Consider the following 17,941-nt stretch of genomic DNA (forward strand, 5'->3'; position numbering starts at 1 on the left):
ACATTCCTCAAAACTTTTAATAATATAAAATATGGAGAAGTCTCACCAGCTGACTGGCGTCGACCTTGGCCAGATCATATGAGCCTAGACTGCAATGCAAGATATCTGGCTCAAAATAATTTTGTGTGGTTTCTTGTTCACGTTGCTTGCAATGCATTTGCCTTGCATCACCCTGCTCACTACCATGCTTGCATAGCTGATGCAAAGTATTATTTCCCATTTGCCAACATGCATGGAGTTATACTTGGCTGTCCCTTGCTTGTCTGTCATCCTCCCAGGTTGACCTTTTAAAAAAAATCCTTTTAAACATTGTGCTCTTGCAGACTCATGTAATCCTGGAACCGCCCAACTGGAATGAGAAACAAATGGCACAGTCCAGCCACAGTTAAGCACTTTTAAGTCCCTGTCTGGGAAGAAAGGTGCCCCCACCCTTCCTGACTCCTGCCGCAGTTTTTCCTCTGACCTTAGCTGGAGGGAAAGAAGTTCTCTGTTACCCAGATGCCTTCTCCTCCTCTCTGAGCTCCACACATATACTATGGGAGCTCTGGAAATCCTCCTGTTTGGCTACTTGCCCTTCTGAGCCTTTGCAGACATTCTCTAGGACACACAAGCCTCCTACTTGTTTCCACTTTTTGCAAGATTGCCTGGTCCCACAAGAGTTCAAGAAAGCATCCCTTTTGCCATAGGGATGGTATTGCCCTATGTTGACACCTATATTGACAGTTGGGTATCATGGGTGGGGAGTCCTTGTCCCAGAAACAGAGCTGTCATGCACCACTGCGTCTGGCTCAGTGGGAGCATGGGAGTGGTCCATTTGGATAGTATTATTACCCAGCCATTCAGCACAGGAAGAGGTAAATACTATTTTAAAAGCATGTACATGTACATTGGGGCTGGATCTTGGACTACTAGATTTCAGTAGTGGGATAACTTTCCCTTCATGTAACATACTGTATTGTTGGGGTTTGTGTACTTTAAAAGTTCTGGAATCTTACAGATAGTTGAAGAATAGGCCATGTAGCTGGAATCTACTACCTTATTCATAGAAAAGAATATTTTACTCCAGAAGGAGATTTATACTTAAAACATCAGTAACTAAGAGAGCAATTCTGTGGCTTCTAGACAATTCTGTGGCTTCTAGTGACCAGGGTTTGCACAATCAGGGAAGGAAAAAAAGCCACCATAGGTTATTTTCCCACCCTGTGCATGCTGGTGGCATGCTGTGTAATTACTATAATTACCATCGCTGTTTGTCATGATGTCCGAACCTGGCAAGAGTAGGCAGCGGGGCTGGTTTACAAACCACCTTGCAACCCTAGAACAAGCTATGGGTTCTGGGGCAGTTTGTAACCCGCCCCCTCGGCCCATCCTCACCAGGTTCGGACAACACAACAAACCAGGCCCAGCGAGGGTATTGCAGTAATTAGGCAACACATGGCTGGCATGTGCGGGGCGGGAAAACAAGCTGTAGTGGCTTATTTTCCTTCCCCAATCATGCAGACCCAGCCAGTGCCTGAGGGGCCATAGGATACTGGGGATTTTTCCTTCAGAGGCTGACCAGGGATTTCCCTTCCACTCCATCCTGCCCCTAGCCACTGCAGAAAGCTCCACGGCACCTTCCTCTCCTGAGGTCAGTGTCACAACCTCGGAAGAGGATGGCAAGGGAGGAAAGGGCTGTGCTGGCATATGGGGAGTGGAGTAGAGAGGATGTGGATCCACTGAATCACTTCTTGTTTCCACCCCCAAGAAGGTGAGCAAAAGAGATAGGCTCAGAGGCCTATCTCAGAGGCCTAGCAAAAGAGATAGGCTCAGAGGCCTATCTCAGAGGCCTAGCAAAAGAGATAGGCTCAGAGGCCTAGCACAAAATATCACAAGGGAAGAATGGGAAGCAAAAATGCCTCCATCATTTCTCCTGCCCCGCCTGGCTCTTGTTGGCGGGGTTTCGGATAGATGGAGGTCTCCATCAAGTCCTCTGTCTATTCTAAAACCTCCATCTAACTGGCATCTATCCTGTTGGATTGCACCCTAAGGAGAGAATCCATCAGGTTCAGCATCTGGTTCCCCACAGTGGCTAGCCAAGTAGGAACCTAGGAAGCTGCCTTAGATTGGTCCATCTAGCTTAGCATTATCCATAGTACCTGGCAGTGACTCAACAAAGTTTCAGACAGGAGCCTTTCCTCAGCCCTATCTGAAGAAATGCCTTCAGAAGTCCACCAGTGGGACAATGAGGTCTTCCACCTCTGAGGGTTTCAGCTCAAAGCTACAAAATGCTTTTAGAAAGAAGAAAAAGTTACTGTATGTTCCAGTCCATTATCCATTGATGTATCCTCCCCAATCCCTATTACGCTGGAACTAAAAGATCAGCTCATCTTGAATACCTGTCTATGAATAGGAATAAAAAGGTTTTCAGATGTTCTTAAATGGTCTGCCAATTTTTATGATTTTTATAATGACGTTTCCCTTTTCTCTCACAAAAAAATCCTGGGCAGCTGGTGGGGTGTATGTGTCATGTTTGTATGTATGACTCACACAATCCATAATGGGCTTTATTTATTTTATTTATTTATTTACAGTATACTTTAAATTGTTTTATTGTGTGTTGTTTGGTTTTAATTTTTGTGAACCGCCCAGAGAGCTTCGGCTATTGGGTGGTATAGAAATGAAATAAATACATAAATAAAATACAATATTTATATACCACTCCACATCAAAAGATTTCAGAGCAGTGAACAGCAAAGATAAAAGAATAAAACTCCAAGTTAAAACAGTTAAAACATTTTTAAAAATACAAGTTCCAATAAGGCCGAATTTAATAAACCACAGCTGGTCACTCAAGGAAGGCCTCTCAAAATAACAGTGGGCTCCTTCGCACGGAGCTTTTATCCTGCTATTGAAATTGCTCTCTCACGGAAGTTTGTGGGCTCTTTAGATGACAGCATGAACCTCCAGGGCGTCTCCTGCACTATATGACCTGATTCCATTTTTAAATAGATCACAGATAATAAGCTATCAAATTACTCCCGTTGTGTTCCGCTTGAGTTCCCTCTGTGAAAAGAGGAAAAGTGGCAAGAAAAGGAGCGAGATCAATGAAACATGTGGAAGACTCAGATAAGGGGGAGAAGAAGGGGGAAAGGTGACGGAAAGGAAGCATGTGTAAGGGCAGTCTGTTGTGATCCCGCATTTAAAATGGAAGCAGAAAGCCCTGTTTTAAATGCAAGATTTTAAGCTGGTGTAGAGATGCTCAATGTCTTCAGGAGGCACCGGAACGAACACAACGTTGGCGCCTGCCTGACCTCTGAAAACAGGGAGTTCCACAGGAAGGGGGCCACCACACTGAAGGATCTTTTCCTGGTGGACTCCAACCGGGTCATGAGCCCATTTAAACTTTAAGATAATGAGCCCAGCATCTTGAACAACACAAATATGTTTGCAAGTAGCCTTCCCCAACCTGGTGGCCTCCAGATGTGTTTGACTAGAACTCCTGTCATTCCTAACCAACAAATGGCTATGCTGACTAGAAATGATGAGAGTTTCAGGGCCAAGACATCTGGAGGCCACTGGGGTGGGGAAGGTGGCCTTTAAGGGACTCCATAAGCACCTGCCAGGCCTCCCTTCTCTCCTGACTACTCTCTCAACTGGCTGACAACCTACATCCTGTATGCTGTCTATGCCAGTGCAGCCATGAACCCAGGAGGCAGAGGACAACTGAAATTCTGTATCCTTGGGCAGCTGATACAAGGGCTTAAGGACTTAATTATTCTCTCTCTTCACTACAAATCAAGAAACATGTCACTGAAGCCGCTAAAATGTCTGCAGCAGCATCAGGTCTTAAGTTCATGAAGCAATGGCAAGCATTTACCAAAACCATTAAGGCAGGAGCCTTATGTGACTGCAGCTCCCAGGAGCCTGGTGACCACAACAGCTAATAAAACAGTAATAAAATAGTAATAAAATAGTGATGTCTGACTTGGAAGTGGAGAACTTATAGTGACTTATTTGCTGTCATTGCGCCGAAGTTTTGTATACCATCCTAGAGGTGATTTCTACCACTACTCCATCGCTTTCAAAGCAGTGATAAAGGGCCGGAGCAATCTTTAAAAGATGGCGTGGAGATTTTCAGTATCTGTATGTGCCTCTTGGAGTGCCTTGATGCATCTTCTGAAAACCTTCAGCAGCCCAGATCCAGGAAGATCACAGCTGGGTCTCAACTTTATGTGCTAGGACAAGCCATTTTATGCCCAAGATAACCCAAATTTCATGCCAAGAAAAGTAAAACGCTCCCGCCAATATACACTATGCGCATTTATTAGCTTTGTAGACATCTGTTTATTTTGTATAATTTATTCCCTTTCTAGGCATGGGGAGGAGCAAGGAGCTATGCAAGACACTTTCAGCTTGAGAGGTTTCACCAGGCATTGCCCATGTGCTTTCAAGCCTATCTCTATGGACATAGGGGCTCGAAACTTCTTTTTTTAAGCAAGCAAGTTGAAATTCTAGGACATTGACTTCTATGCCCAGTATCAAATACTGAAAGTTTCCTGCACTTGTGTGCAACCATGAAATGCGCAGAGGAATGGCCATATGACGGAGATCTTTACAGCAGTGCAATTACACAAGACCTCCTAGCCAGGACTGATCTGTGTTAATCATTGCAGCAGTCACCAGGGGGAGCTTATAAACTCCCTAGAGTGACAAACAGGCTAGCTGTGGAAGGAATCACTTCTCAGATCCCTTCAGATAACCTTGATATACTCTAGCCCCACCACTTGCTAAGTGCATTTGTTGGGGGAAATGGTTGCTTGAATGCTATGGTTGAGATCCAGACTCATGATGGATCAACTGTGCTGATGGAAGCAGATTTCCTTGCCCCTAATCTTATGGCAGCTCCTCCAGCCTACTGAAAACGCTATCCAGAGGGTCAGGAGATGATGAATGGGATGAGCTATGGAGTGTGGGGCAGGTAGGGATTCCCAAAAGTTGGGCAGAGGAACCTTCCACGAGTGAAGCTTTGCCTCTCACAGATGGCAAATCCTGGATCTAATGCAATGTTAGGTGTTTATTTGTTACATAGCATCAAATTGCCACTGTGGAGGGTTTATTTAGTTTAGTTTTTAAAAAATATGTTTTAAAAATGTTTTCCACTGGGTCTGATTACACTCAGTCGTCTTTTGTTAATAGAGTCCTTCATAATCACTATATTTTTAAAACTGTGTTTTCTTCTTGCAGTTACACTTATTGTTGTGCTGATATTCACTACACTATAATGAACTAGCATTCATCTTGTCAAATGACAAAAAAAAGCTTTGCATTTTTTCCAGATATATTACTGTCATACAACAAGAAATATACTGGAATGACAAAAGAAAAGGAAAAAGAAAGAGAAAATGCAAAAGGGAAGAAAGCAGGCATGCTCAGACCGCAAGATGTGAAGAGTGGAAACACTCAGGTAAGCAGTCTGTCTTTTTCTGTACGTATTTAAAATGCCCTAGGTATATGGTAACTGATGACCATGTATAAACAATGGTAAATGTGTGCACAAATGAATGGTAGCTGGGAATTCCATAAAGATACCTGAAGGACCATCTAGTCCCACATGGACCTGCCTGTCCATTGCAATGGTCATCAGGAGCCCTGTTCTGTGTTCCACCACCAAGGGAGGCATGGTTGGCAGTGACGTGAGACAGGGCTTTCTCAATGGCAGCACCCTCCTTGTGGCCTCTCTCCCGAGGGAAGTTTGACAGGCCCCATCTCTGATGGTTTTTAGGCAGACAGCCAGACATCTGTATTCTGCTATGCTCTTGGTGGTTTTTAAGTGGTTGTTTGACCTTCCCTTTTGATGCTGTTTAAATTATTGTTTTTATTGCCCGCAATTTTTATTGTAGTAAAATGTGGGCTTGTTTAGACTTGTGAACCATCTTGAGGGCTGAAAAGTGGTATATAAATATTGTTCCAAACAATAAATTATAAAGAAATGTACATTGCCTAGTTAATATTAATAATTGTTAATGGATGGCAGAGAATGTGTGAAATGATCCAACGTTTAGTCCATTGCAGAGCCACCATGTACATTTTGTATATTGCCCAGCCAATATGACTAGTCCCCCAGTGGAGAATGTGTACACTGACCAGCTAATGTACAGTCTACCAATTGATATTGTTCACTTGTACACTTTATCCAGCATCACCTGAAGACTATGTGTATTGACTGGGCAATATGCAAAGTTCCCTGTCCAAGCTGTTGGTTTGTGCACATTCTTCATGCCTTCATGTGAGTGTGCACTACTGTCAGTGGTGCTTAAGCACATTATTTATTGAACTCACATTAACCATACTGTGTATATATTGCCTGGTATTTCAGAGGCTTGCCAGTGATGCTATCCTTCTCTTCTATGTAATCCAAACATTAAGAAAAGGGTCCAAACAATAAGGAAGCCTCATGATTTTACTCCAGCTTGGGTCGTGTTGTGTTGCTGCATAATCTTCTCCATAAGAACCATGTCCTGTGTGCTATAAGCAGCCATTGCCATTTTAAGCGGACTTAAACTCTAAGCATAAAAGTTGCCAGTCCAGCTTTCAGCTGCCCTCACTTTAGAAAGATCTGAGAACTGGCAAATTCCTGAATGCTGTTCAAGCATAGCTGGGTAGTAACAAACAGACCTTTGCGAAGGGAAGCTATGGCAGTGGAAACATATGTGGCTTACTTCATGCAGTGAAGGGTGCTACAGAGGTAATATCTGTTACTGGGGCATGGGCTGGAATATAAACTGTAGAAGGAATAATCCTAGCATTTGGGTACCTGGTAATGTGCCATGTAGAATTTCCCTCCCATCCTAGAAAACGCAAGAAGTTAATTTCTAAAAAGAGAAGCTCTGAGCTCAGGTTTGTCTGCAAGCTGCACCATCTGACTTAGAAGACCTGTTCTGATATGTGACAGTGAGCTGGGATTAGTTACTATTGAGACAAAGGCTCTCTCTATATATGCTAGCTGGGGGGTCTCAAACATGATACTTTGTGACAGGCCATGCCCACCATGGCAGCCCATGGCCTGTCACAAAACACTCATTTCCCAGGAGGCAAACTGGTGAGGTGAAAAGGAAAGTAACATGCCCAAGAACCCAAGTAGAAGACAGAGTGGAGTCTGAGCAAAACACAAGACCACTCGTCTGAACCCAAGTAAAGATAGTGCTGCAGGGCAGAAGTTCACTTTGCAGCATGCCAGTCTCCCAATTAATTAAAACAAAAACCTTTATGAAATAAAATAAAAATCAGGAGGGCCAGGGAGCCTAGTGGGCACCAATACATTCCAAATGTATTCACTGACCCAAAACGTTTGGGGAGCCTTATGTTAGGAGGACTCTAATATCATTTCTCAAGGGTCAGCTAAACATTGTGTGTTAGTTAGTGCTCCGCTGTTGTTATTGTTATGGTTGTTTCTGAGTCTTGAACACATTAGATGGGCTTAGGTCAGTCACTCACTGCTTCCAGATTAGGCTGTTGACTTGTCTCATTCATGGAATTTTAGGGGGGAAGCGGGGGGAGTCAGATGCCATGGGTGTCTCTATATTAAGCAAAACCCCCGCAAAAAACCCACATCCTTTCCGGAGCTTCCTGCTTTCCATTTCTTTGCAGGGTTAGGAAGGGCTTCTTTACATGGCAGCCATGTGGTTTGAAATGAGGGAGTGCCTCCCTCCCTTCCTGGCATGTGTGCAAAGGAGGGGGGTGGGGAGTCTTGTTTTCGTAGCTTAACTTCTGCTGTACTGTTTTCTCACAGCCCCCAGGAAACCTCTGACTTACTTCTGAGTAGACATAAAATGTAAGATTGTGCTTTAAGTCTGCAACCCTTGGCACACTTATGTGAAAGTAAGCCCCATTGAACGCAATGGGACTTACTTCTGAGTGGACATGAGATCACCCTGTAAGTCTGCAACTCTCGGCACACTTACTTGGGAGTAAGCCCCATTGAACTTAATAGGGTACTCTGAAACAACAGAGGACATTGCTTCTGAGCTTGATGGGGTGGGGGATCGGTTGTGTCTCGCTTCATTACACGGAGGCATTTTACCCTCATCTCCCTCCAACTGAGAAATGCGGAGGCAGGAGTCGCAATCAGCAGGTGATTCTTGCCCTCGCGCTTGTCAAATCTGCTTGGGTCTCCTTTCGTGCAACCCCACTCCCATCCTCAATGCCTTCGTTATCCTGACCGCACCCCCAACAACTGAAAACAAATGCCCACAGCAGGCAGACACAGCAGTTGCTTCCGCTATTGGAGAATTTAACAGGGAGGTCATGGCGCTCCTGTTCCATGGTCTGGGGAAAATACATTTTTTGCATTTGGGGAAAACACGAGATAGGCTGGGGGATATTGCAGGAGGCGCCTTGGATGTTAACAGCGTCATGTAAAGAGCCCACAAACTTCCGAGAGCAAGCCATCTCAATAACAGGATAAAAGCTCCATGTGATGAGCCCCATTGTCTTCCTCTTCCATGTTTCCCCACAGCTTCTTCTGCCTTTTCTCTTACCACAGAAAATCCATCAAGGAGAAAAAGATGGAATAGCTGCGTAATACCTTTCAATTAGTAGTGCTAGGAGCCCTCCTGACAGGAAGCACCCAGTATCAGCCTCAGTCTTCCCATCTGCATTATGGGGGATAATAATACTAATTTACCTTAAAGGGCTGTTATAAACATTACCACTAGATTATACATATGAAGTGCTTTGAAAGAGCTATACAAATGTCAAGTAATAATGTTTAAAGAAAAAGAGTTTGGGGAGGGAGTGCTAAAATCTTTCTCTATCTGGCATTTCTCTGCTCCAAGTTTCCCCCTCCAAGTATTCCCCCTCTCACTGGGGGTTCAAAGTGTGGTTTTCTTAGGGCATAGGGTGGGAAACATGTAGCCCCCCAGATGTTGTTGGACTGCAACTCCCATCAACCTTAGCCAGCATAACCAATGGTAAAGGATTATGGGAATTGCAGTCAAACAACATCTGGAGGGTGACATGTTCCCCATCTCTGCCTTAATGGGTGATTTTGAGCACAGAAACCATGGGCAAAGGAAATGTTGAGCATCTCCTCCCTACTGTGGCTTCTCCATTTAATATTACCTCTTCCTGAAGCTGTTTTTCTTAAAATAGCATTTGGGGCTGCATTGTATGCATTTGTGTATAACGTGTAGTTAATCCTCCAAGTTCTCTGGCACAGGGCTGGCGTCAGTATGGCCAGGCACCTTCCAAGGGCCCACACCCCAGGAGGGGCCCACTGACAAAAGCCCCCTGGAGTTACCCCTCCACTTCACCATTGCAACCTGCTTGTTCACTTGCCTCTCGCTCTGGTCCAGACAGCGAAGGAGGTGAGAAGGAGGAGCAGTAGATGCCCCTGCCTGCTTGCTCCCTGGCTTCCTCCCTGGCAAGCAAGCAGGTGGTAGCAATGATGAGAAATAAGGAGAGGAGCAATAGTAGCTGGTGACAATGGCAGTGAGAAGGTGAACTCACTGAGGGAGGGAGGCCCACGGGAGAGTCCTTGCTCAAGGGCCCTCAAAAACCTGGAGCCAGCACTGCTCTGACATTCAGAAGAGGGCCTGATATTGAAGCATGACTCATATTAATTTTTTATAATCACAATGCTGGCAAAATCTGACAAATTATCACAAGCGTTCAGTGTAGCTGGTGGCCTCTTCAAAATATAATGCCAGGTATGAATGAGAATTTTGTTATCACAAAGTTGCTCCATTCTAATGGATGAAATGTGATGCGATGCCTGTACGGTTTGCAAGGAACATGGCTGGCCACCCACAGAGCTGCTGTGTTCAGATGAATTCCTCTGTTGTGTAAAGAAAAAAAAAAAAGCATGTTGAATGGTAATTTTGAGAAGACAAGAAATGCAAGAAAGCAGTGATGAAATCTGAAGTAGCAGCTGGAGGGTGCCCAAGAGCAGATCAAATAGCTTGCGGTGCTGACTGTACAAGCTTCTCAAGAATGCTCATCAAGGCCAAACTGCAAACAAGCTTGAGATTCTAGAGCACTTTGGGTCAAATGTTGATATCTGAGAGGAAGAAAACTGTAACAGAGAGATGCTTTTGTTCCCCATAACCTTTAGGGGTGGGGGAAGGTTCAGATAGCAATTCTTATAGACTCTTTTCCTCTGGAGAAATTCTGGGGCTCCTTCACACTGGCCTTTTATCCCACGATTGAGATTGCTCCATCACGGAAATGTGCGGGCTCTTTACATGACGCCCTGATCATTCAAGGCGTCTCCTGCACTAAATGCCCTCTGTTCTGTTTTTAAGTAGATTGCAGATAATGAGCTATCAAATTACCTCCGTTGTGTTCCGCTTCAGTTTCTGCTGTGAAAAGAGTTAAATCGGCAAGAAGAGGAGAGAGATCAATGAAAGATAATAGAAGACTCAGCTACAGGGAGAAGGAGGGGAAAGGGGGTGGGGGAAAAGGAAGCACGTGAAAAAGGGAGTTGTTGCGATCCTGCATTTAAAACGGAAGCAGAAAGCCCCATTTTAAATGCAGGATTTTAGGCTGGTGTAGAGATGCCCCTAGAGTCAAGACTGAGCCTCTTTCAGAAGCTGTTTAATTAAGATTGTTAAGGGGTTACTGTGTTGCTGTTTCTAAATCCAAAACAGGTAATAACCAGCATAATTAAGATCTTTTTAACATGGGCTGGCTTTTGGTGGCCAGAGTTAAGACAGTAAGGGTGCAATCCTATGGATGTTTAGACAGAAAAAAGCCCTACAAGTCCCAGCATGCCCCAGGATTGTGCCCTAAGTGGCTGAAAGTGTAATATGTCATACACCTGGTTTAGTCTGGGTTTGGTTGAATATTTCATATACTTACCCTGAGCCTGAGGAATAGACTGGGCTGGCTAGAAAGGTAAATAAACAATGTGAAACCCAGAGGTAGGCCATATCTCAGTTCCAGGAGTGCTACTTGAGGCAAATGGGATGGCTGTCTCCCTCCAACGTTTCAGGCCACATTTAGGGATGGGTTTACCATTAAGTAGAGTGAGACGGTCACCTCAGGTTGCATATGATGGCAGAGTGGGAGAGGAGCAGCAGCATCCCCCTGGCGGTTTTAGAAGACAGAGCTGTGTGTTCCATGCAACCTGCCCTATGCCCCATAAGGTAGCCTGCTGCCCTCAGGTGAGGTGGAGGATGCTGTCCCATCACCAGTGTTGAAGTGAGATTCAGCTGCCAGTCCAGTCAGCTTCAGTAGGTGGAATGGGGCAGGGACAATCTTGTCCTTTATCTCAGGCAACAAAATGTATTGGATTGGATATTCACATGGTTATTATGAGGTATTAAAATGCTCTTAAAATACACCACTTTTTTCTATTTGATCTTGACTATACTCTACACATGGACATCACCAGATGGTCAATATCGAAATCAGATTGATTATGTCCTTTGCAGCCAAAGATGGAGAAGCTCTATACAGTCAGTAAAAACAAGACCTGGAGCTGACTGTGGCTCAGATCATGAGCTTCTTGTCGCAAAATTTCAGCTTAAATTGAAGAACGTAGGGAAAACCACTAAACCGTTCAGGTATGACCTAAATCATATCCCTTATGAATATACAGTGGAGGTGAGGAATAGATTTCAGGGATTAGACCTGATAGACAGAGTGCCTGAGGAACGATGGACGGAGGACCGTAACGTTGTTCAGGAGGCAGCAACTCAATCCATCCCAAAGAAAAAGAAATGCAAGAAAGCAAAGTGGCTGTCTGATGAGGCTTTTCAAGTCGCTGAGGGAAGAAGGGAAGTGAAAAGCAAGGGAGAAAGGGGAAGATATATCCAACTGAATGCAGAGTTCCAGAGAATAGCAAGGAGAGACAAGAAGGCCTTTTTAAATGAACAATGCAAAGAAATCGAAGAAACCAACAGAATGGGAAAGACTAGAGATCTCCTCAAGAAAATCGAAGATCTCAAGGGAACGTTTTGTGCAAAGACGGGCATGATAAAGGACAAAGAAGGCAGGGACCTAACAGAAGCAGATGAGATTAAGAAGAGGTGGAAAGAATACACAGAAGAACTATACAGGAAAGATCTTAATGTCCCTGATAGCCATGATAGTGCGGTCACTGAACTTGAGCCGGACCTCCTAGAGAGTGAAGTCAAGTGGGCCATAGGAAGCATGACTAACAACAAAGCTAGTGGAGATGACAGTATTCCAGCTGAGCTAGTTAAGATCCAAAAAGACGATGCTGTTAAAGTGCTGCACTCAATATGCCAACAAATTTGGAACACTCAACAGTGGCCACAAGACTGGAAAAGGTCAGTTTACATTCCAATTCCAAAGAAAGGCAATGCCAAAGAGTGTTCAAACTACCATACAATTGCGCTCATTTCACATGCCAGCAAGGTGATGCTCAAAATCCTACAAGCTAGGCTTCAGCAGTATGCAAACCGAGAACTACCAGAAGTACAAGCTGGGTTTCGAAGAGGCAGAAGAACTAGGGATCAAATCGCCAACTTTCGCTGGATCATGGAGAAAGCGAGAGAATTCCAGAAAATGTCTATTTCTGCTTCATTGACTACGCTAAAGCCTTTGATTGTGTGGATCACAACAAACTGTGGCAAATTCTGAAAGAGATGGGGGTACCAGACCTCCCTACCTGTCTCCTGAGAAACCTGTACGAGGGCCAAGAAGCAACAGTAAGAACCACACATGGAACAACCGATTGGTTCAAAATTGGGAAAGGAGTATGACAAGGCTGCATATTGTTGCCCTGCTTATTTAACTTATATGCAGAGTACATCATGAGAAACACCAGGTTGGATGAATCAGAGGTCGGAATTAAGATTGCTGGGAGAATTATCAACAACCTCAGATAGGCAGACGATACCACCCTAATGGCAGAAAGCGAAGAGGATCTAAAGAACCTCTTGTTGAGGGTGAAAGTGGAGAGTGCAAAAGCTGGTTTGAAACTCAACATTAAAAAAACGAAGATCATGGCATCTGGCCCCATCACTTCCTGGCATATGGAAGGGGAAGAAATGGAAGCAGTGACAGATTTTACTTTCTTGGGCTCCAAGATCACCGCAGACGGTGACTGTAGCCATGAAATTAAAAGACGCTTGCTCCTTGTGAGGAAAGCTATGGCAAACCTAGACAGCATAGTCAGAAGCAGAGACATCACCTTGCCGACAAAGGTCCGTCTAATCAAAGCTATGGTTTTCCCAGTAGTAACGTATGGCTGTGAGAGCTGGACTATAAGGAAGGCTGAGCGCCGAAGAATTGATGCTTTCGAACTGTGGTGCTAGAGAAGACTCTTACGAGTCCCCTGGACTGCAAGGAGGTCAAATCAGTCAATCCTAAAGGAAACCAACCCTAAGTGCTCATTGGAAGGACAGATACTGAAGCTGAAGCTCAAATATTTTGGCCACCTAATGTGAAGAGAAAACTCTCTGGAAAAGACCCTGATGCTGGGAAAGACTGAGGGCAAAAGGAGAAGGGGACGGCAGAGGATGAGATGGCTAGATAGCATCACTGATGCAATGAATATGGACTTGAGCACGCTCCGAGAGAGAGTGCAGGACAGGAATGCCTGGTGTGCTATGGTCCATGGGGTCACGAAGAGTTGGACACGACTGAACGACTGAACAACATATTCTATGTTAGGTTGTTGAACTATGCTGTCATTCTTGGTTGACAGTTCACGTTTCTTCCTCTGCCCCAGAAAAGCTGTTTCTCTACCTATTCTATCCATTATATGGGGTGTCATGAAAAGAGCTATATGAGAGTATAATATTTTGTATTTATTTAACATTTTATTTGTTTTTAAATACAGAGCAATGACACCAATCAGTATTCCCAACCTATCCACACCTTCCTAAAATTACTCATCCCCGCCTTCAGTAGTAACTCTACCTGTTTATCAGCAGCTACCGTCAACTCTACAACATGGATAAAGTCATCTTAAAGCTAAAAGAAAGCAGGGTTTTACTTTAATTATGCAGCAAAGGTCTGTAAAAATCAGAATTGGGTGAAGATCATGTTGCACAGAGAAGAAAAGTAGGTACCTTATTTCCAGTACATTTTATAGCCCTTGGGGCACACATCGGTGTAAGAGGAAGGAAAGGAAACAGTCCTGGCACATAGTGACACTATCCTGTGGAAGAGGAAATAAAATCTCTTTCATATGCAGCTGAAGCTTTCTGAGCTTTTCAGGGCGAGGGCAGGAGCAGTCAACAGCAAGGACGTTAACATGTCTGGAATATTTCCCCTTTACACCTTCACCTCCCATCCCATGAAATGCAGCCAAGAACAGCATCTTCTCGAGTAACATGAGAACTCAACTCAAGGTCTTGAATGGAATTCTCACTAGATCAGTTGTACCTCTTGGCTAGGGCCTGGGGTCAAGCACTGCAAGCTGTAATAATAAAGCCTAGTTAAGTGTGGTTACCCTGACCTGTGGCTGTTGTCATCATAAATTTTGAAATGGCCTAAAAATACGGAAAGATGAGGTGTGGTTTTATTGGTTTGTTTTTTGCATGTGAGAGTTGAGTGGAACATAACTTATTGTAACGAATCCTGATACAACAGCCATGTGCTTGTGCAGTGATGTCGTGTTGAAATTAGACTGTGCTGTTAGGGTCTCGAACCATACATTTCATGGCCTGCATCTGGGATCTAGCCTAATAGCCTACTGTAGACTGTGTGTGCTCTGGCCTCAAAGTCCTCTTGATTGGTAGACAATTAGCATGTGTAACATCAGCCCTTGTGATTGGCAGGTAGTATGAAGCCCCTGGATTGGCCAGGTCTTGCAGAAATGTCATGGATATTAGAGAAAAAATGATTGATTGTGGTCCCAGAAGTCTTTGTAACTCTGGCCTAATGTATCACTTCACTTAGTTTAAAATGAACTTTGTAGAGTTCTTGCTGTCAGCCTGCCTAATGATTTTTGTGTGAGACTAAATTGGACAGGGTAAATTATTGCCTATGATCTTAGGAGAAAGGATGAAAATATCTTCACCCTCATATTAAGCTTGATTTAATTTAGCTGACTTTTCATCTCTGCCCTTTTCACCCTGTCCCATATAGCTAGTTGTTTTTTCTTAACTCAGCCTATGCTAATCAGTGTATGTGAACATGATTTAGGTCTTTGTTCACCTGTTACATATCTCTGGAAGAGTAAAGAAAGACTTTGAAAAATCTGACTGGAAGGAACTCAGTTAAGCTAGACTTGCTAATATTTTATGTATAACATGCTAAGATGAACAGGTAGTGGAATATTTTTGGAGCTTTAAAGCAGTTATTTTGGAGATCAAAGAAGGATACTCAAATATGACTTAGAGTCGAGCATTTTGTTTGAACCTTCATGGAAAATTAATTGTTTAGAAAATGCTGACCTGTAGATGATAAAAAAAAATTTAAATTATGGCTTGAGTTTTAAACAATTGTTTAAGATTGATAAACAGAAACATTTTTTTCTAGTTAGTGATTTAGTACAAGCTAATGAGATTTTAGTGCATAAAAATAGGGGGAATTCAACTAGCAGGCAGGTTCTTTCATCAGGAAAGCCCATAACCAGCTCATCGCTTTTCCTTTGGGACAGCTCAGAAAAATAATACAACAAAGAGATTTTTATTTTTAAAAGGCAAGCTCCTTAGGAAACGTTAGAAAGCTTTTGATTTAAAAAAAACACTAAACTACATTTATTTTTCTAAACTTCCTTAGAAAATGAAAGCAAATTAATGCTCCAGTCATCTAGCCCCTTCAGATTCATGTTCCTCCTCCCCTCTCCTACATATAATGAGTTGGATCCAGACTTAGTCATTCTTAGAGCAGTAGACCCATTGAAAATCAATGGGAATTAAGTTAGTCATGACGAACAAGTCCCACTGGTTTCAATGAGTCTACTGCTCTAAGTATAACTAAGTCTGGATCCAACCCAATGAGAATTTTCAGTAACATTCAGTAACTTTTCTAAGTAATTGATAAGGTTTATAGTAATGTGTAAGAAAGTAAAATGAGTTATGTGATAGGGGCTATTGGTATAAATATTTAATGGGACTATGCAAATCTTGACTTATAAGGAAAAGTCCACCCTCCTTGCCAATTGTGATATGTGTGGTCTCCAAAGGCACCAAATATGTTTCTCAGGGTTGGTTTACTCATTATAGTATTAGAAGTGCAGCTGGCCAGGAGCAGATCATGCTTGCAAAGATGCGACATGACTAATGTCAGCTTGACAGCATTACCAGCCGCTAATTCAAGATGGGGTTATGCCTGATATGATGTTTTTATCTCACTGCTCTGGCTCATCCTGGCCAGCTACATCTATTCTTAAAATAGAAATCACCTCAGCAGAGGAAAGTACCGTGCATTAAAGTTTCCAAAAATAGACATGATTGTTGCAGGACTGATTTCTGGAAGTACTTTAGCTTCAGGCCACGTTCTGGCTGATGCATCTAAACTTCAGAAAGTGCTGTGAAGTGTATGGACCACAAGAGTGGCTAGGGGTGTCCTAATGACATGCCTGGCAACAGCCCAATACCCAGAGGTTTGATCAGTGCTATTGACACTGTGTAACTACTCTGTCAAAGTGAAAAGACCACTTGTAGCCTAAGCCAGGGGGGGGAAAGGAGTTTGAATATTCTGTTTACAGAATAATTCCAAATCCTTTTATTCTGGGTGCATAGTCCGTGATGCTGCTGCTGCTGCTGCTGATATAATCATACATGTACATGAACCTTTGATAGTGGGGGAGAAAGCTAGGGGAGGACACTGATGGATCCAGATGTTTTTCTGACGGCTCTTAGGGATTTTGTTGTCACCTTGGCAGGCAATTCTGTCGAAGCCCTGATTGATCTCTGGAATGGAGAAATGGCCCAGGCGCTGGACATGATCACTCCTGTGTGTCCTCTCCCATGGAGTGGAGCCCAGTGAGCCCCCTGGTTTTCCAGGGCACTGCGGGCGGTGAAACAAGTGGGATTTTGACTAGAGTGACATTGGCGGAAAAGTCTGAACGAGTCCAATTGAACACATGCTAGAGCTCTTTTGAAAGCCTACTCTGTGGCAGTGAAGGCAGCAAAGAAATTGTACTTCTCCACCACCATTGCATCTGCTCAGACTTGCCCGGTGGAGCTTTTTCAGGTGACTAGAGGCCTCTTACGCTCTGGCTCACAAGAAGAAGAGGTGGACCAGCTGATAGCCTGCAATGACCAATTAGTGTGACCCTTTGCAGATAAAATCAATCGTATCTGTTCCAACTTAGTTGATATATGTCTGGTGGATGTAACTTTGGCTCCTGCTTGTCCAGCTATAATGGATACTTTTCAACTTGTACAGCCTGAGGGTGTGGACAGAATCCTTAGAAAGGTGAGACCTACCGCTTGTGTGCTGGACCCGTTCCCTCCCTGGCTTATAAAAGCAGCCGGGGCAGGGGGACTGGCTGACTGGGTAAGGGTAGCGGTGAATACCTCTTTATGGCAAGCTGTGGTTCTGTCTTGCCTAAAGGAGGTGGTGGTGAGACCTTTGTTTTAAAAACTCTCCCTGAACCCCACTGTATTGGATAATTTCTGGCTGCTCTCTAATATTTCATTCTTGGGCAAGGTGTTGGAGCATGTGGTGGCTTCTCAGCTCCAGGGAATTGAGACAGATAATCCGTCTGGATGAGACGGATTATCTAGATTCATTTCAATCTGGCTTTGGGTCTGGTTATAGGACAGAAACTGCTTTGGTTGCCTTGGTGGATGATCTATGCCAGAAACGGGACAGGGGGAATGTGTCCCTGTTAGTTAATCTAATGGACCTTTTGGCAACTTTCAGTACTGTTGACCATGGTATCCTTCTGAGACATCTGTCTAAGATGGGAATGGGGAGCACTGTTATATGGTGGCTCTGGTCCTTCTTAAATGGGCAATCTCAGAAGATGGTGCTGTGGGATTCCTGTTTGATGCAGTGGCCATTGGTCTGTGGTGCACCTCAGGGTTCC

The 17,941-nt window shown here is 43.9% G+C and overlaps 1 protein-coding gene across 2 annotated transcripts in view; it reads left to right on the plus strand.

Annotated features, from left to right (window-relative positions):
• Positions 1-17,941, plus strand: part of ZNHIT6 (zinc finger HIT-type containing 6) — a 211,618-nt gene that overhangs the window by 123,460 nt on the left and 70,217 nt on the right. For both annotated transcript variants that reach the window (XM_084852040.1, XM_084852039.1), the window contains exon 10: positions 5,319-5,446. In XM_084852040.1, the coding sequence (XP_084708166.1) occupies positions 5,319-5,446 (128 nt within the window). The remainder of the gene's footprint in view (positions 1-5,318; positions 5,447-17,941) is intronic.

Source organism: Heloderma suspectum, chromosome 4, assembly GCF_057233095.1.
Source record: "Heloderma suspectum isolate Gila_16-S chromosome 4, 16-S_ref, whole genome shotgun sequence".
NCBI lineage: Eukaryota > Metazoa > Chordata > Lepidosauria > Squamata > Helodermatidae > Heloderma > Heloderma suspectum.